Here is a 21011-nt window from a genome sequence, read left to right as displayed (position 1 = left end):
ACTTTATTACCATTAGCCAGTGTTAATAAAATGAAATTGAAATTTCATACATGCTTTAAGTAACATATTGCCAGCAATACAGATGCCTCTTAAAATTACCCTCTGACAAACTACACTATTTAGGTGTCAGAATGTCTTTATTAATGGCTTGGGATTAATATCACATAAAAAGCTGAGTGTCATAATGCAGTATAAACAAATGTCCATTTTAGGCCAAACTCCCCTCCTTGTTCTCTGAATAAATCTGGAAATAATTCTTAAAATTTACTGAGGTGTAAAACAATAGAGGTGGCAGAGGGTGGGCAATAAATAGGTCAGAGAAAAACGGAACCGCTTCCCAGATTTCTAAACATGTCCCAATTCCCACAAACTGTACAGACTGAAACGAAAAATGTAAGACAGTATGATTATCATTTAAGAAGAAAAACACACCAATCTTTTTCACACTAAACACAGCTAAAATACATATATACTTTCCTAGCATTATCTTTCCATGTAAGCAAGCAACTGCTGTAGTTATCCTAAGGATATTATGCAGTCATGAATGAGACGGGAGGAAGCCCATAGGACAGTCTCTCCGTTAAGATGTGGCCCATACTATGAAGAAAGTCTGAGAACTCCTGATGGATGGAACAAACAGGATAGCTCTACTGTCTCAAGCCCCACCTTGTTGTTTTCCTGGAGAGTATCCCAGCTCCTTTTTAAGATTCACAGTCTCACTTGGCTCAACTGCATCCGCTTACTTCCCACCTGGGGGTGCCTCTGAAAACACCTATTGGGATTTAACTCAGAATACTACATGGCACTGTCTGACTTAACATGATGTACCCCATGGAGTACCACATGGGAAGGTTACATTTTGGATAAGGGACCCCTTTGGTGGATCACTGAAAGACCTGTGGTACCCCCTTTATTCAGTCCTTACTTCAGCAAACCTCATTGGAAGTTAATAAAAATTTGCCTGAGCTAGGTCCAAAATGTTGAGGAAGAATTTCACAATTTTGCTTTGTGTGTGTGTGTGTGTGTGTGTGTATATATATATATATGGCTAAAGAACTTAAATTGTGTTCTGGTCTCTCACAGCTGCTGCTCCGAGGCAGTTAAATAAAGAAAAATATATATTTAAATGAGAGTAGTAAGAATAAACATTAAAAAAATCCATATTGTATGGAGAACAGAGAAATGCTATTAATATACAAACATATATGCCTATGTAATGTAATCTTATTGGTTTACAGAGCCAAACTCCTCTGAGGAGTGTCACAAATCCACATGATATCCAGGTGTGCTCAAATTTTGCATTTGGTTCTCTGATTTTACACTAGTTGAAAGATATGTAAAAACTCATGTAGGCAGACAGCTCCCTACTGACTACACTTCTAAGCAGCTTCACATGCATACATTACTCCAGCCAGCTAAGGTTGGATGTAACTTATGCTCAAAAAATGAGCTTGAAATCTGTCTATTTCTGTTTCCATGAGAAGCCCTTCAGGGTTCTCTCTGACCAAATGACACCCCCTTAAGAGACTATGGAATGACACATTGAGACAATCCACAAATGCATAACTTGTTCCCAGAATGAGATATGCAGTGCAGATTTGAGGACAGAATTTGGCTAATCAACAAGTCAGATATGGTTATTGCAGATGTTTGTTGTTGCTTTTGAGCAAATGCACCTTGTAAAAAAACCTATAACAGCTGTGACAGACTTGGAACCTTTTATAAATTTTCATCTCTTTTTTTTTAAATCATAATTTTGAGAACTGACCACTGTACATACACACTTTACTAGTCATTAAAAGTAATATAGGCAATGAAGGATATTGATACCATGTTCCAGGAAATAATCTTTTCTAGATACTATATCTGGTGGAACTGTAAACCTGAGAATCAACTGAAGTGTGTCAATAGTCCCATTGAAATTGTTATGACCCCTATTGTATACAAGGTCGAGGGTTTAAAAATAAAACTTTATAGTTAACTTGCCTCATTGTACTTAGGTTCTGGATTGTTTTAGGTTCAGCTGAAGAGGCAGGGGTAAATTAGAGGGCATCTATTGGATTTGCACCCCCGATAGATAGATAGATAGATTAGATAGATTAGATAGATAAAAACTACATTAAAGTGGCAAAATCAAGCATTCAAAAGTTAGGAAATGCCAGACTTAAAGGTGGCAGTGCTAAGCTTTGTTCAGACCCCTTGTGCATATGCACTGTGATAGTCTTTAACGACATGATCCTATACTGTTTTTCTCACAGGATTCCTGCCTGCATTCAAGTCAGGCAGCTTCCTCCTCCATACTGCCTGAGAGTCACCACCCTGCACTTTAAGCAGGGAGGGGTTTGTCTGTCTGGCCGCGAGAAGAGGGCAATGCTTTCTGGCTTAGGGAGAGGAGGGGAGATGTAAAATTGCTGGAAAAGCAGTCAGTATGGTGGATGACTCACCACCTAGGAATGAGGGGTTTAAAAAGGTCAGCCAGGGACTGGACCCTCCCTGCATCACTTGGAACAGGCTGGGCAGCACCCCTACTCTCTCCCTATTTAGGTCACCAATATGCTGGGTGTTTACCTATATCTGAAATAAGAAATAAGAAACGATAAAATGGATAAGACTGAGTCCGTCTGGGCAAAAATTACATTGGGGAAGAAAACTATTAGAGCCTCCCCTGGGATAGTGCTTGGGGTGAGCTATAGACAGCCGGGATCTAATTTGGATATGGATAGAGCCCTTTTTAATGTTTTTAATAAAGTAAATACTAATGGAAACTGTGTGATCATGGGAGACTTTAACTTCCCAGATATAGACTGGAGGACGAGTGCTACTAATAATATTAAGGCTCAGATTTTCCTAGATGAGATAGCTGATGGATTCCTTCAGCAACTAGTTGCTGAACCAACTAGAGGGGATGCCATTTTAGATTTGGTTTTGGTGAGTAGTGAGGACCTCATAGAAGAAATGGTTGTAGGGGATAGTCTTGGCTCAAGTGATCATGAGCTAATTCAGTTTAAACTGAACAGAAGGATTAATAAAAATAAATCTGCAACTAGGGTTTTTGATTTCAAAAGGGCTGACTTTCAAAAATTAAGGAAATTAGTTAGGGAAGTGGATTGGACTGAAGAATTTATAGATCTAAAGGTAGAGGAGGCCTGGGATTATTTTAAATCAAAGCTGCAGAAGCTATCGGAAGCCTGCATCCCAAGAAAGGGGAAAAAATTCATAGGCAGGAGTTGTAGACCAAGCTGGATGAGCAAGCATCTCAGAGAGGTGATTAAGAAAAAGCAGAAAGCATACAGGGAGTGGAAGAAGGGAGGGATCAGCAAGGAAAGCTACTTTATTGAGGTCAGAACATGTAGGGATAAAGTGAGACAGGCTAAAAGTCAAGTAGAGTTGGACCTTGCAAAGGGAATTAAAACCAATAGTAAAAGGTTCTATAGTCATATAAATAAGAAGAAAACAAAGAAAGAAGAAGTGGGACCACTAAACACTGAGGATGGAGTGGAGGTCAAGGATAATCTAGGCATAGCCCAATATCTAAACAAATACGTTGCCTCAGTCTTTAATAAGACTAAAGAGGATCTTAGAGATAATGGTAGCATGACAAATGGGAATGAGGATATGGAGGTAGATCTTACCATATCTGAGGTAGAAGCAAAACTCAAACAGCTTAATGGGACTAAATCGGGGGGCCCAGATAATCTTCATCCAAGAATATTAAAGGAATTGGCACATGAAATTGCAAGCCCATTAGCAAGAATTTTTAATGAATCTGTAAACTCAGGGGTTGTACCGTATGATTGGAGAATTGCTAACATAGTTCCTATTTTTAAGAAAGGGAAAAAAAGTGATCTGGGTAATTATAGGCCTGTTTGACATCCGTAGTATGCAAGGTCTTGGAAAAAATTTTGAAGGAAAAGGTAGTTAAGGACATTGAAGTCAATGGTAAATGGGACAAAATACAACATGGTTTTACAAAAGGTAGATTGTGCCAAACCAACCTGATCTCCTTCTTTGAGAAATTAACAGATTTTTTAGACAAAGGAAACGCAGTGGATCTAATTTACCTAGATTTCAGTAAGGCATTTGATACTGTGCCACATGGGGAATTATTAGTTAAATTGGATAAGATGGGGATCAATAAGAAAATTGAAAGGTGGATAAGGAATTGGTTAAAGGGGAGACTACAAGGGGTCCTACTGAAAGGTGAACTGTCAGGCTGGAGGGACGTTACCAGGGGAGTTCCTCAGGGATCAGTTTTGGGACCGATCTTATTTAATCTTTTTATTACTGACCTTGGCACAAAAAGTGGGAGTGTGTTAATAAAGTTTGCGGATGATACAAAGCTGGGAGGTATTGCCAATTTAGAGAAGGCCTGGGATATCCGACAGGAGGACCTGGATGACCTTGTAAACTGGACTAATAGTAATAGGATGAAATTTAATAGTGAGAAGTGTAAGGTCATGCATTTAGGGATTAATAACAAGAATTTTAGTTATAAGCTAGGGAAGCATCAATTAGAAGTAACGGAGAAGGAAAAGGAGCTTGGAGTATTGGTTGATCATAGGATGACTATGAGCTGCCAATGTGATATGGCCGTGAAAAAAGCTAATGCGGTCTTGGGATGCATCAGGAGAGGTATTTCCAGTAGGGATAAGGAGGTTTTAGTACCGTTATACAAAGCACTGGTGAGACCTCACCTGGAATACTGTGTGCAGTTCTGGTCTCCCATGTTTAAGAAGGATGAATTCAACCTGGAACAGGTACAGAGAAGGGCTACTAGGATGATCCGAGGAATGGAAAACTTGTCTTATGAAAGGAGACTCAAGGAGCTTGGCTTGTTTAGCCTAACTAAAAGAAGGTTGAGGGGAGATATGATTGCTCTCTATAAATATATCAGAGGGATAAATACCAGAGAGGGAGAGGAATTATTTAAGCTCAGTACCAATGTGGACACAAGAACAAATGGATATAAACTGGCCACCAGGAAATTTAGACTAGAAATTAGACAAAGGTTTCTAACCATCAGAGGAGTGAAGTTTTGGAATAGCCTTCCAAGGGAAGCAGTGGGGGCAAAAAATCTATCTGGCTTTAAGATTAAACTCAATAAGTTTATGGAGGAGATGGTATGATGGGATAACATGGTTTTGGTAATTAAATATTCATGGTAAATAGGCCCAATGGCCTTTGATGGGATATTAGATGGGGTGGGATCCGAGTTACCCAGGAAGGAATTTTCTGCAGTATCTGGCTGATGAAGCTTGCCCATATGCTCAGGGTTTAGCTGATCGCCATATTTGGGGTCGGGAAGGAATTTTCTTCCAGTGCAGATTGGAAGAGGCCCTGGAGGTTTTTCGCCTTCCTCTGTAGCATGGGGCACGGGTCACTTGCTGGAGGATTCTCTGCTCCTTGAAGTCTTTAAACTACGATATGAGGACTTCAATATCACAGATATAGGTGTGAGGTTTTTTGCAGGAGTGATGGGTGAAATTCTGTGGCCTGCATTGTGCAGGAGGTCAGACTAGATGATCATAATGGTCCCTTCTGACCTAAATATCTATGAATATCTGCTGTGGGGCGAAAAACCCGCAACTTCACCTGGCCATTATGGTGATAATGGAAAAATTCCTTCCCATATTGGCCAGGCGCAGCTGGGGTTTTTTTGCCTTCCTTGCAGCAGGTTCAGGTGGGCTCTGTTCATGCAGAGCATGACGGGCGGTAGGCCATATGGCGCAACTCTTTATTTAAGTGAATAGCGGATGTTTAGTGCAGGTACTCCATAAATTAAGACACAAAAGATAAATGGATAAATGGCTTGGAAAAGGAATTTAAGGAGAGGTGCTTGGTAATTGAAGGTGTTGGAGGCAGCTGGGGACTACTCTGATTGGTAGGCAGGGAGCCAACCCCCTCATCATTATAGTCCACCGTAACCCCTCCTATGGTGGTGGTGGTGGTGGGGGGGGGGTCGGTAAGGTCCCAGCAAGGGAATTGCTGGAGGGACTTGGATGAAAAGGGTGGGGGGATCTGGTGGAAGTCCGCTCCCCCCCTCCCCCCCGAATTGCCTGAAATTGGAGGTTCCCGGCAGTGGATCTTCTGGAGGGACATCAACAGAAAGGGGTGGGGGTGGGGGGGGCACTGGAAAAAGCACTCACCCCCCTCCCTCTGGTTAAGTGTGGAGTTTTCACCTGCACATTTTATCCACCGGGTTAGTCCCAGACATCTAATAATAAAGTTGTGGCCTGATTAAACCTATATCTAATGTCTCCTGTCATTCTTTTGGCATAGCCAGACAACCAGAAGGGGAAGAACTGAGAGCACAGGAGAGACTGTTTCTCTACTCTTAGTTCTGGTGACCAGTGCTACAGCGGCCTGCAGCAATGATTGCAGGTAAAGTCTGGCTCAGCATGTGTCATCCTTGGCTGGAGCACACTCTGTTCAGAGGGAATCTTTGGAAAATTTATCTGAGAAACTCTAAAAAGTCCCTACTGCGCATGTGCAAACTGAGATTTTTCAAAGGTTTATAACTTGGCCAAATTTGAGGAGTATTCCCAGAAAACAGCATAGGCACATTTCTAACACAAAACAATCCTCCTTCCCCCACCTCCACCACATTTCAGGCCCTTGCTCCAATGCATGGAGGTAGTAGAGCTTTTCAATGAAAAGGAAATAAGAATTTTTTTAAACAAGGGCAAAACAACATTTTCCCTTAATCTCATTTTCAGCAATGACTGAATCATTTTTGCTGAACATTTCTAAAATAATTCAGCTTGACACAAACACCGGACAAGGAAAATTTCAGCCCAAATGGTTAAATTTTCAGAAAGTTATAAGTAGCCTTGGCAGATTTTTTTTAAATAATTTTGATGGATAATATCAATGTTTATGTTTTTAATAATTTTTATCCATTTAAATTTTAAGTTGCAAGAAATTATGCAGCAATCAGACAATAGTTATTTAATGACAGATGTTGAGATTCAAAAAGTTAAAGCTTTATAACTGTTAAGACACAAATTGTCAGCATCACATGTCAAAATATACCAAGTAAATATCCTAAAATCAAACTCTAATAAGTTCTCAAGCAGCATTTTTCTTATTTTGCCTGTCCTACATGTCGATTATTGATGGAAACATTTTTTATGTGTTTGGTGAAATTGACATTTACTAACATTTACTGATAAAAATGTAATCCTTCCAAGCCTAATTATTAAGTACTGAAAGCAGGGTTTTATAATGAAAAGTGTTGGACAACCCTTCTAGTACTACCAACCCCACCAATAATAAATATAGTTCAAATTCTTTTGCAATTTCCAAAACACAATTAAGGAATGAGGATCATATGCTAAAGAGTGTATAATACTATTTGTGTTGTGTTCCCTGTACCATAAAACCACTTTGAATTTAAACAGTTTGCACTGTGTAGTTCCAGAAGATATGGATCAACATTAATTAATAAGTAAAGACATTGCACTGAAAAATCAGCAAATTCTCGGACTTCTACAAACTATTTGATTTAATATTGTTTTCTTTCAAATACAAACATATCTTCATCCTCAATAAAACTAAACACTCTGTGTAATCTCAGCTTCTGTCACTTTCCACTTTTTAAGCACTCTAAATATTTAAACAAGGTAGACCTGAAAATCTCAAGCCAGTAATCTTCTCCGTATGCCTTTGCCCCTGAGGTATAACTATTAATGCACTAGCATCACATTGACATAAAAGAGATAGCTATTAAAGTCCTACCTGCCCACAGGCCAGGCCCATGCCTCTCTCCCCCATGCCATGAGGACATGATAAATTTAACTCCAGGGCATCTGCACCGGAAGCCTGTAAGACATGCACATACACATACACAAAATTAATCATAAAGTTTATACTCTTACATTCAGGTACTTTTGGAACTTGACACAGATCACTCGTTAAATGTAAGATTCCTTTTCTGTCAACCTTTTTTCTTTTGGTGTTTAATAATAAATAAATATAAGCTAGAGTTGTTTGGAAGTATCTATCAGTCACTTAAGGGGAGAGACCATTATGAAAGGGTTTTGTAGTTTTCTGAGGAAAAATCAGAAATTCAAAGTAAAGATTAAATTTATAAAGAAAAAAAAGTAAATATTTTACTTAAATATAAATATTTAAGGACACTTCAAAACCCAATTTTTTCAGATTGTTTACTCACGTTGAAACGTGATTTTTATTTTTCAAATTTTCAGATTGCTGGGCTCAGAAAAAATGGGTAAGATATTGGAATATTTCTTTATGAGAGTGGGACAAAAATCAGGAATAGCTCTGGTATCATGAAAACCACAACAGCTGTAAGAAATAAGACTTAATAAACCAGATTTTTATATTTGAATCAGACAGAAGATGCATATATACAAAGATGATAGCTAATAGTTTATAGGGTGGCCTTTTACATCAAGTTCAAATAAATTTTTACTTATACAAGTGTATCAGCATAGAAAGCTTACACCTCAAAGGGTTTGGCTTGGCTCAGATAACAAACACTCTAACATTTGGATGCTTTTCTGAATTCTACTGAAGCCTCTTGGTTCTGCAAAATTAGTTGGGAAACTGTGCGATAACAGGTTTCCTTGTAGCATTTCAATACTTCTGCTGCTGTTCCCAGCTGGAACCTGGACAGGCAGTGGAATGAGAGGATGCATAAAAATGGAAGTAAAGTTAATCAAACTTCATATGTTAAAAAACACTGTGTTTAAGTTTGAGATATGCTGAAATTCAGGACAGTGCTCTTATTTTATCGTAACCAGTTTGCCCATCTGTATAACTGACTAAAACTGAAGAGGGACTAAAGGATCCATTATGATTAAATAAGCCATGCCCAGAAGAACTTTATTCAAAACTCAGCAAGAGTTTAGGGAAGTCACAATTCTGTAAAATGAAATCCATTATCTTCAGCTGAAGAAACTATTTATGCAGTTCTCACTCTCAGGAACTCAGAACCTCTGCTCAGGTGCTGATAACAGCAGGAAGACCATCAACAAAACTTCATTTTCTCTTGTTCAATTCCACTACTGTACAGCCTCTTTGCAGAAGAGTTTTGAACTTTTGTCCACAGGCAGAACATCGTTGCTAAATTGGTTCTTCGTATTTGCCACCATGTGCCTGTTTCAGATTAACAGGAAGATTAATAGCTTTTAACTCTGATTTTATGTCACAGGGATACCTTAACCCTGGAGCAGCATCTGGCAAATCACAACAAAAACATACTATTAAATTACTGTGCTTCACCTCCTACTGTGTGGTTGTTAGGGCATCCCCCACTACAACTATACTGAGCCCTATTGTGCACTACTTACACATTGCAATGGCCTTTGTTGCCAACTGTGTCCACATATCTATTCAGGGGACACCATCATAGGGCCTAATCACATCAGCCACACTATCAGAGGCTCGTTCACCTGCACATCTGCCAATGTGATATATGCCATCATGTGCCAGCAATGCCCCTCTGCCATGTACATTGGCCAAACTGGACAGACTCTACGTAAAAGAATAAATTGACACAAATCAGACGTCAAGAATTATAACATTCAAAAACCAGTCGGAGAACACTTCAATCTCTTTGGTCACTCAACTACAGACCTAAAAGCAGCAATTCTTCAACAAAAAAACTTCAAAACCAGACTCCAACGAGAGACTGCTGAATTGGAATTAATTTGCAAACTGGACACCATTAAATTAGGCTTGAATACAGACTGGGAGTGGATGTGTCATTACACAAAGTAAAACTATTTCCCCATGTTTATTCCCCTCCCCCCCCACGGTTCCTCACACTTTCTTGTCAACTGCTGGAAATGGCCCACCTTGATTATCACTACAAAAGTCGCCCCCCCCCACTCTCTTGCTGGTAATAGCCCACCTTACCTGATCACTCTTGTTACAGTGTGTATGGTAACACCCATTGTTTCATGTTCTCTGTGTATATAAATCTCCCCACTGTATTTTCCACGGCATGCATCCGATGAAGTGAGCTGTAGCTCACGAAAGCTTATGCTCAAATAAATTTGTTAGTCTCTAAGGTGCCACAGGTACTCCTTTTCTTTTTGAAGAATAGGTAGGGACTCTCAGAGGGGCAGGAGATGGAGGATAGTCCCTTGGTCTTTTGGATTCGTTGAAAGAGATCCTACAATTAGTGTAGAAAAACCTTAAACAAGGCTCTTGGCCTGAGCTATTTGAAATTATATGTGCAACAAACAAATTGTGAATTACATCACTATGATCCTAGGCAACCCTGTGTTCACAAACTACACACAACTGCAATAAGTTTTGCACAAAATATGTGCTGTGAGGTATCACTTGAAAATTAACACTACACTGGTCAATAATATCACTGTAAAGTGTGTATAGCAATGTTGCATATGAAATTATGTATACTCATAATATTTTGCTTTAAACTCTATGACTAAAAGGTGTTTAAACCAGGCACATCATGGGGAGTTGATAAACAGGGTTTCTGCAGACAAAGGAAAGAGGCCAATAAGGTATGGCCCAAATTCAATGGGCCATTCATTTGTATTGGAGGAAGAGAGAGTTTGCATCGTAGCATCTACCAATAAGGGAGGAACCAGCATGGATCTGTAGCTTCCAGACATGATGGCTCCTTTACTCAGCATGAGCTAATGAACTTTATCTGTGGCTACCCTTCAGAAGAATACATTTCAAAGGTTCACTGAGCTATAAACAGAGGGGATTCAGAGTAGCAGCCCTGTTAGTCTGTATTCGCAAAAAGAAAAGGAGTACTTGTGGCACCTTAGAGAATAACCAATTTATTTGAGCATAAGCTTTCATGAGCTACATCTCACTTTAGAGGATGCAAACAGAGGGGAGTGAACCCCTAAGTTATCAATCGTAGAATCATAGAATCATAGAAAATCAGGGTTGGAAGGGACCCCTGAAGGTCATCTAGTCCAACCCCCTGCTCGAAGCAGGACCAATTCCCAGTTAAATCATCCCAGCCAGGGCTTTGTCAAGCCTGACCTTAAAAACCTCTAAGGACGGAGATTCTACCACCTCCCTAGGTAACGCATTCCAGTGTTTCACCACCCTCTTAGTGAAAAAGTTTTTCCTAATATCCAATCTAAACCTCCCCCACTGCAACTTGAGACCATTACTCCTCGTTCTGTCATCTGCTACCATTGAGAACAGTCTAGAGCCATCCTCTTTGGAACCCCCTTTCAGGTAGTTGAAAGCAGCTATCAAATCCCCCCTCATTCTTCTCTTCTGCAGGCTAAACAATCCCAGCTCCCTCAGCCTCTCCTCATAACTCATGTGTTCTAGACCCCTAATCATTTTTGTTGCCCTTCGCTGGACTCTCTCCAATTTATCCACATCCTTCTTGTAGTGTGGGGCCCAAAACCGGACACTGTACTCCAGATGAGGCCTCACCAATGTCGAATAGAGGGGAACGATCACGTCCCTCGATCTGCTCGCTATGCCCCTACTTATACATCCCAAAATGCCATTGGCCTTCTTGGCAACAAGGGCACACTGCTGACTCATATCCAGCTTCTCATCCACTGTCACCCCTAGGTCCTTTTCCGCAGAACTGCTGCCTAGCCATTCGGTCCCTAGTCTGTAGCGGTGCATTGGATTCTTCCATCCTAAGTGCAGGACCCTGCACTTATCCTTATTGAACCTCATCAGATTTCTTTTGGCCCAATCCTCCAATTTGTCTAGGTCCTTCTGTATCTTATCCCTCCCCTCCAGCGTATCTACCACTCCTCCCAGTTTAGTATCACCCGCAAATTTGCTGAGAGTGCAATCCACACCATCCTCCAGATCATTTATGAAGATATTGAACAAAACCGGCCCCAGGACCGACCCTTGGGGCACTCCACTTGATACCGGCTGCCAACTAGACATGGGGCCATTGATCACTACCCGTTGAGCCCGACAATCTAGCCAGCTTTCTACCCACCTTATAGTGCATTCATCCAGCCCATACTTCTTTAACTTGCTGACAAGAATACTGTGGGAGACCGTGTCAAAAGCTTTGCTAAAGTCAAGAAACAATACATCCACTGCTTTCCCTTCATCCACAGAACCAGTAACCTCATCATAAAAGGCGATTAGATTAGTCAAGCATGACCTTCCCTTGGTGAATCCATGCTGGCTGTTCCTGATCACTTTCCTCTCATGCAAGTGCTTCAGGATCGATTCTTTGAGGACCTGCTCCATGATTTTTCCAGGGACTGAGGTGAGGCTGACTGGCCTGTAGTTCTCAGGATCCTCCTTCTTCCCTTTTTTAAAGATTGGCACTACATTAGCCTTTTTCCAGTCATCTGGGACTTCCCCTGTTCGCCACGAGTTTTCAAAGATAATGGCCAATGGCTCTGCAATCACAGCCGCCAATTCCTTCAGCACTCTCGGATGCAACTCGTCCGGCCCCATGGACTTGTGCACGTCCAGCTTTTCTAAATAGTCCCTAACCACCTCTATCTCCACAGAGGGCTGGCCATCTCTTCCCCATTTTGTGATGCCCAGCACAGCAGTCTGGGAGCTGACCTTGTTAGTGAAAACAGAGGCAAAAAAAGCATTGAGTACATTAGCTTTTTCCACATCCTCTGTCACTAGGTTGCCTCCCTCATTCAGTAAGGGGCCCACACTTTCCTTGGCTTTCTTCTTGTTGCCAACATACCTGAAAAAACCCTTTTTGTTACTCTTGACATCTCTCGCTAGCTGCAGCTCCAGGTGTGATTTGGCCCTCCTGATTTCATTCCTACATGCCCGAGCAATATTTTTATACTCTTCTCTGGTCATATGTCCAACCTTCCACTTCTTGTAAGCTTCTTTTTTATGTTTAAGATCCGCTAGGATTTCACCATTAAGCCAAGCTGGTCGCCTGCCATATTTACTATTCTTTTGACTCATCAGAATGGTTTGTCCCTGTAACCTCAACAGGGATTCCTTGAAATACAGCCAGCTCTCCTGGACTCCTTTCCCCTTCAAGTTAGTCCCCCAGGGGATCCTGGCCATCCGTTCCCTGAGGGAGTCGAAGTCTGCTTTCCTGAAGTCCAGGGTCCGTATCCTGCTGCTTAATCACTTTAAGGAGACAAAGAAACAAAGAAATTTGATCTCTGTGATGGGTCCTGGCCAGACTGGCCAGTAAAAAGCTTGAAAGCACTTTGATTGAGAGAAAAAACATCTTGAACAAAGACAGTACCTTGCTAGATTATGTTTTATACGTCTAGATCTGTTTTTCACTTTTATTTGCTCTTCCTTTATTTCTTTTACTTGGTATCTCTTAATCCATGATCTGTTGTTAATAAACTTGTTTTGCTTCCATTATAAATCATTAGTGCTGGCTAAACGCAGTAAAGTGTGTGATTTTAGTAAGCTGATAGGTTGGAATGTTATACAGCAGGGGTGGGCAAACAATGGCCCACAGGCCGGATCCAGCCCTTGAGCTCCCGCTGGGGAGTGATGTCTGAGGCTTGCCCCGCTCCGGTGCTCCAGCCAGGGAGCAGGGTCGGGGGGCTGCTCCATGCGGCTCCTGGAAACAGCAGCATAGCCCCTCTCCGGCTCCTACATGCTCCAATGGCCCCGCTCCAATGGCCCCCTCCGGCGCTCCAATGGGAGCTGCGGGGGTGGTACCTGCAGATGGGGCAGAGTGCCGAGCTGCCTGGCTGCACCTCCACATAGGAGCTGGAGAAGGGACATGCCGCTGCTTCTGAGAACTGCTTGAGGTAAGCGCTGCCTGTACCCCTGAGCCTCTCCCCATGCCCCAACCTCCTGCCCCAGCCCTGATCCCCCTCCCACCCTCTGAACCCCTCAATCCCAGCCCAGAGCACCCTCCTGCACCCCAAACCCCTCTTCCCCAGCCCCATCCGGAGCCCTCACCCCCACCACACCCCACTCCTCCGCCCCATCCCGGAGCCCCCTCCTGTACCCTGAATTCCTTATTTCTGGTCCCACCCCAGAGCCTGCACCCCCAACTAGAGCCCTCACCCCCACCCCAATTTTGTGAGCATTCATGGCCCACCATACAATTTATTTTCCCAGATGTGGCCCTCGGGCCAAAAAAGTTTCCCATCCCTGTTATACAGTCTCTGTAGAGGTAATGAACCTAATACTTTTTCTGTAAGAGTCCAGCGAGAGGGTCTGGACCCTGCAGGAAGATGATGTGGGCAAGTCTGGGGCTTGAAAAGTACTAAGGTCAACCTGCAAGGAGTATTCAAGTGGACAAAGCCAGGATGAAGCTTGTGGGCTGCTGGCTGGCTGTTTGGGTCAGATTTCTGAACCAAAGTTGCACAGTCACAAGACACCCAGGATTACAAATTACAATTACCTACATTGACTGAACCCCTTAGTAGCCCGGATAAACCCCCAAATGTCTCAATCACTAAAATGATCTATTTATAAAGATTATACCTGGCTCATGTTTTGTCTTGGCATGGAGAGGTGTTTAGTAGTTCAGTTTGCAACCTCTTCTCTATGCCTCAGACCTGATAACCTTGAAAACTTTGTTGGAATCAACCCTCTATAAACATTAAAATGGCAGTTAAACTAAATTGATGCATAATTTTTTCATCAGGAAAAGCTGATGTTTGCTTCCATTGATTAGTAGGAAGAAGGGAAGACAGAAACATTTTTAGAAGAAATATATAATAGAAAGATGAAAACATGGGAAAAATCACAAAGACATATTTATAATAAGCTACAAGGAAATTAAAAGGTCAGACACTATTTAAAGAATGTTCTTCAAAATAAATCAACCAAGTTCCCTCTTTGAGTTGATACTGTGAAATGCTCCAAAATGAGACACTAGCCACTGCACATTTAGACAACAAGTCAGAAAGAGGTTCAGTAGTTGCTGGTACACACAGATAACTCCTGTGCTCCGAAGACTAATCATGAAAGTTAGTGGTAAATATTTCCCAACTGCAGAAGTGGATTCCGTAACTGTATATGCTGTACAATTGCTTGCATCAGGGCATAGTGTTTGTTGTCGACCTCAGAAATAAAAATTAAAGAGTAGAGAACAAGAAAAAGCCCATGCAAGGTCCAATTAAGAATAAATAATGTTTCCCAAAATGTGTCGGACCTTTTCTTTAAGGTAATTAGCATAAATTAAAAATAAAAAAATACTGACAGATCTGATGACAGCAAACGAAAACATTTAATTTCCTCACCAAGTAACTCTGGCAGAGACCTCAAGACACAGTATCCATTCCCTTTGTCTTGTACTTGCCCCAAAGCTACAATTCTGTTCTGTATTTACATTTTTTCTTATTGAACTGGAGTAACTTTTGCCTGCTGTGTGGCACGTTTAAGCAGCTTTGAATGAATGTGATCATGGGAAAAGCTATCCATCATTTTCATGAGCCTTCTACTTCCTAGTCAGCTCTGCAACTTGTGACTATGAACCTGTTGTTACTTTTGTTATTGGCTTCCATGACAAGCTGACCTTTAACATGAATAGGTCGGTCTCCTGTGGAGACAGCATTCACAACCTTCTGGGGCTTATGCACTCCGGAAGGCCACATTTATTATCTTCTGGATAGGGTCTTAAATATGGTTCAGAAATATTACTGCATTTTATTATTTAATTATGCATGTCCATAACACGCTAGGTGCTTTCCAAGCTGCACACATTAAGAAATACTTTGACCAGGTAAATTACGTCACATTTTACAAAATATATTTATCCAACAACTCCAGCATTTCCAAAGCGTATTGCTAATACAACTGCAGATTCAAAATGTATCTTTTTTTTCAAATTGATAGCAATTACAGATTAAAAGAACACTAAGCATTTTTGCCTTATAGAAAAAAAAGAAGAGGAGTAAGCAGCATGATAAAGTCATTTATCATAGTCAGTTTAAAAGTGGTAAAGCTCATGTCAAGCATGAATTCCGCAAAAGATTTCATGGTCAATTAAGTAAATACAGGTATAAAATGGACCTAGTGTTGAAGATCACAAAACCAATTACTGATAATGTTTAATTTCACTTCCCTAAATCCCCAAAGTGATTTTTTTCCTCACAGGTTTAAAATGACCAAAGGAAATAGAGAAGCATCATTCCAGATCACTCTAAGAGGCTTTAGAAGGCTTTGTGAAGAAAAACCAATTATATACATAGAATCTAGCTATATACATATATGCACACACACACATATATATACACTCATCAGGACCAGCTCTAGGCACCAGCAAAGCAAGCACGTGCTTGAGATGGCGCAATTCCAGGGTCGGCATTTCGTCCATCCTGTTTTTTTTTTGCTTGGGCAGTTGCGCTCTTGAAGCTTGGGGGAGCAAAAAACCTAGAGCCGGCCCTGACACTCATAAATATATGCACTCCCCCAATTATTTACGTGTGTGGTATTTCTAATGTAATTAATTCTGATCTAAAGCTAAGAATAGGACGAGCTAATTGGTTTTTCTTCATAAAGGGCATTAAAGATTTGGAAATACATCTCTTTATTTCCTGTGGACATTGTAAACCTGTGAGGAATAAAATCTGTTTCATATTTAAAAAATATCCTGTCTTAATCAAGTGTTTCTTATGATATTCATCATGGACATACATATTTTTAATAGCCTTTTTTCCTTCAAACTGAAATACAAATTTCAGGCGTATGGTTGGTTGTTTGAATTTATGCAAGATTGGATTTATATTACAGAAAACCTGCTGACTGCTATTATATACAATGGCTTTCTTTGCTATCATTTTTGCAATTCTGTATTAAAACTAGAATAGCATTAAATGAGCCTTTTATACTTTAAATATTCAAGAGGTTTATATTCAAAATTTCTTCTGTGCTGTCAAACTAGTGTGCCTGTAGGCAAGGTAAGATCAAGTTAGGCTCTCAAAGGTAGAATTAAATTTTATCAGGGCATTCATCATAATATACAGTTTGCTTAAAATGCAAATAAAAAGTATGTGGATTCAGAGACTAAAGGCTTTTCAGGTCGTGTGTAAAAATCCAAGGGACGGCTTTTATGGAATAGCTGTTCTTTAAATTTACATTTCCTTCATTTTAATGAAAACACAGAATAAACAAATTATGATGGACATGCTTTAAATGTTCATTTTTTACTTTGAATCTATTTCTTCTGTAGAGTTTCTTATTGCAGCTCTTTATTTAAGAAGAATAAAAACAAGACAAAAAAGATGAGAAACATATTACGGAACCATTACCTCAGCCATTTTTGAAAGTTCAGTCCAGTCATCCTTGTTGTAGCTGCACATGATACTGGCAATTACAATCTGAAAAGAAAATGCATACAATAATTTGTAAGCTGCTGTATATGTGAATTATAACTACTATGTATAATGACAAAGAATCCTGTTGTACTTCCAACCAGTAACTATTATAGCACTGTATCTGCACATCCAAATCACAGAAGGCAAAAAAGATCCACAGCTTATCAATGTTTTCAGTATTAAAAAACAATTATTCAGCAAAGCTGGCAATACTACACAACCTTAATTTTACAGTAGTTTACACTGTCATCAACATATAGAGCCCAATTCTGCTCCCAAACAGTCAATGAGACAGAAGCAGGCCTAAGCACGGTATCAAACAGGTGCATTACCGAACCTAGCTGTTTACTGGGGACAAAACTGTAATTTTAACAGTTTATTATTACTTACAAAATCAACAGTATTCTAGGAACTTTACAGATAGGTAAGAAGACATGTCTCTGCTCCAAAGAGTTAACAATCTAGATTGGCAGCACAGAAATACAAAACTCCCATTAATGTTAATGAAGCTAGGATTTGACACAAGGTTGGGGGGATATAACACTGATATTCGCTATATCTTTGAGTAGCTCCACCAAATATATATATTTTAAATGTCTGGATCTTCTAATCTCTCGTTTAATCCCCTCCGTGAAGGGAAGAGAGGGGATAGCAGGCCATTCGGAGTAAGTTTGTTTTAATGAGGGAATGGCAGTAGGAAAGAGTGTTACTCATGCATAAAGTTACAAAAAGCCTTAAGTCTTTGCAGGATTGGGGGTCTAATTTATTGTTCACTTTCACCTCCTGGCAATTTTCAGTGCTATTGTTTCCAGGTTTCTCCCTCTAAGATTATTTGCATTCTTTTCCCTGAAGACGATTTGGCTTTCATTTTTCCAAGGTGAATTTCATTTATTTTCTGGCCATTTTTGCAGTCTCTCAAGGTCTTTGTCTGTTATTTCTCTTTCCTCCCTGTTGTTCTCTACACCTCTCAGTTTTTGTATCTGTGAATATAATTAAGTGCTGATTATCTCAGCTTCCAGATCATTAAAGGTTTTAAATAAAACTGGATCTAACATGTCGTCTCTGATACTCCAGCTAGATACCTCTCTCCAACTCAATACATTGTTGGTATGGGCCTTCAGCCAATTTCCAATTTATGTGACAGTATCCAGTGAACTGATACTAGCAGACAGCATCTGCCCTGGACTGCCAGATCTTAGGAGACTCCATCATATACTTTGAGGGACATCAGAAGAATGAGGGTGTCGTATTTTCTGCTGGCATAAATCACTGAAGTCGATAGAGTTACACCAGCAGAGAATTTAGCCCAAGAGACTCTACAGAGGGCAGAAATATAGGAAGAGGTTAGAAGGGAAAAAGCAGAATTGAAGGGAAACATGGCATACAAGTTAAAAGGTCCATTGAGGCAGATTAGCCAGAGAAATTACAGGATAGTGGTGGACTATTTTGTGTACAAAAGGACAGCCATAGACAGTAAAGAAGATACTTTTTTTTAATGTTTAAGACAGTTTGAGATGTAGCTTTGTTCAGAGGTAGGATTGATGTTTGGGCTGGATCTTTTATTGATCTGAACCATTTTGGTCATCTCTATTTGTATCTGGGATGAGAATAGCATTTGGATTCTATGGGCAAAATCCTTCCCTCAGCAAAGGCTATCGTGGTCAGATTTTATTACTCATTTATGTGAGGGAGATGTTTAAAAAGTCTCTTTTTAAAAAACCACCGTAAGAACAGCCATACTGGGCCAAACCAAAGGTCCATCTAGCCCAGTATCCTGTCTTCCAATAGTGGCCAATACCAGGTGCTTCTCAGGGAATGAACAGAACAGCTAGTCATGAAGTGATCCATCCCTTCTCACCCATTCCTAGCTTCTGGCAAACAGAGGCTAGGGACACCATCACCGCCCATCCTGGCTAATAGCCATTGATAGACCTATCCTCCATGAATTTATCTAGTTCCCTCTGTGCAAATTTGATGGTTGGAAAATATGTGGAAGATGAGATATTTAAGCTCTCCAGGGAAGTGGGGGAAAGGGGCAGGAGAAACAATGAGCACAGTTCCATGGAAAGTAAAAGGAGTTGCCCAAAGAACAATTCAACTGCCAAAAGCAGTTTCATGCTTTTATAATGAAGAAATGTGAAATAGAAATCTCTCTTTTTCTTCAATAAAAATAAAAAATTGCATTGCTCTAAAGAGTTGCTTTTGTTTTTTTCTTTTTCTTTTTTTTTTTTTGGCAAAATAAAAGATTTTGAAGTACTATATTTCTGCTGTTAATATATTAAATGTATATATCTTTAGTTGCATACCTACTAGCATAAATATAAAAAACTAATTCTTGATTAAACATGTGCAGTCACTGTTGGTGTGTTTATTGCACCCCTTAAAGTATATGAGAGGAATAATATGTCAATTTCTGATAATGACATTCCTTTATAATACATTTTTTAAAAAAGCAAAAATCTTTATGTAGTTACAGGACAGGAAGTTCTATGGCCTGTATTATTCCAGAGGTTAGACTCGATGATCACCATTGTCCTTTCTGGTACTGAAATCTATGAACTCTATTTCATAAGCATTTAAACTATCTTGGAAAACTCAAGATGACTTAAGTGCTAATAAAACAAACATCAACAAGAATAAATACTTTTTAACAAGGCAGTTTTTTTGTATTAAATATCCAAGAGCATCAAAACTTGAAGCTCATTGTGTTTCATACTTCATACTTTTAGGAAAGTATGTATATATTCAGAAACTGAAGGATAAAGAACTGTATAAAATGCTGCACTGGCTGGATGCTGGCCAAGAATCCATGTCTTGTGAAATTTCCAGTTTCTGGAAGCTGACTAAAAAAAGAAAGATATCCTGACAACATGAGATTTAAAAAAAAATTTTTTTTTACATTCTGGAGTCACAATCTGAAGTACATTGGAAATCTAGGAAACAATTCAAGTTCAACTTAAACTATTATTTTTTTTAGCAGGAAAAAGCTGTAGAGCAACAAAGGTGAATAAGTATTATTATAAGTAGATGAGTTAGATTTCCTCAAGCGTTATTAATGAAGTCTGAAAATTCTACTGGGAGTATACGAAGGAGGAGGAACAAGATATATGGTGTTTCAAGGAGCTGTTAATTAAGAAAACATAGAATCATAGAAGATTAGGGTTGAAAGAGACCTCAGGAGGTCATCTAGTCCAACCCAGTGGTGAGCTGGAGCCGGTCCGCGCGAAGCGGTTGTTAAATTTAGAAGCAGTTTTAGAACCAGTTGTTAGGGTTCCCTGAGCTCCTGGCTGGGGAGGCTCCCCCGGTCCCTCCTCCACCTTCCCCCCTCTCGCAGAGCCTCAGCATGCTCTGGACCGCTCCTGGGCAGCTCTGCAGCGCCTGCAGCTTTGAGCAGCACGGTAAGGGGGTGGGGCTGTAAGCGCCAGCGGGCTGCGCGGCATCCATACACGCTGCCCTGAGCAGCATGGTAAGGGGCTGGGCCGGGGCTGGGAGGAGGGGTTGGATAAGGAGCAGGGAGCGGTTGGAGGGGGTGGAGGTTTTGGAGGGGTGGTCAGGGGACAAGAGGGGTTGGGTAGGCAGTCGCCGCCCCACAAAGTGCCAGCCAGGCTGGGGCTTGGCTGGAGCAGCCCCCTAGGCCGAGGGGGCCCCGACTCATGGTGCTAGGGAGGGTGCATGGTGTAGGGCTCAGTGTTATAGAAGGGGGCTGTTGGAGACAGGGCCGGCTCTAGGCACCAGCAAAACAAGCAGGTGCTTGGGGTGGCACATTTCTAGGGGCAGCGTTCCGGC

General features: G+C 40.7%; 1 protein-coding gene across 3 annotated transcripts in view; it reads right to left on the bottom strand.

Annotated features, from left to right (window-relative positions):
* Nucleotides 1-21011, bottom strand: part of DPYD (dihydropyrimidine dehydrogenase) — a 543036-nt gene that overhangs the window by 132414 nt on the left and 389611 nt on the right. For all 3 annotated transcript variants that reach the window (XM_073356962.1, XM_073356960.1, XM_073356961.1), the window contains 2 exons: nucleotides 17160-17228; nucleotides 7738-7821 (listed from right to left, as the gene is read on the bottom strand). In XM_073356962.1, the coding sequence (XP_073213063.1) occupies nucleotides 7738-7821; nucleotides 17160-17228 (153 nt within the window). The remainder of the gene's footprint in view (nucleotides 1-7737; nucleotides 7822-17159; nucleotides 17229-21011) is intronic.

Source organism: Lepidochelys kempii, chromosome 8 (genome assembly GCF_965140265.1).
Source record: "Lepidochelys kempii isolate rLepKem1 chromosome 8, rLepKem1.hap2, whole genome shotgun sequence".
NCBI classification, from domain to species: Eukaryota; Metazoa; Chordata; order Testudines; family Cheloniidae; genus Lepidochelys; species Lepidochelys kempii.
Note: the sequence above shows the minus strand (reverse complement) of the source record. Positions and strands in the feature narration are given on the sequence as shown.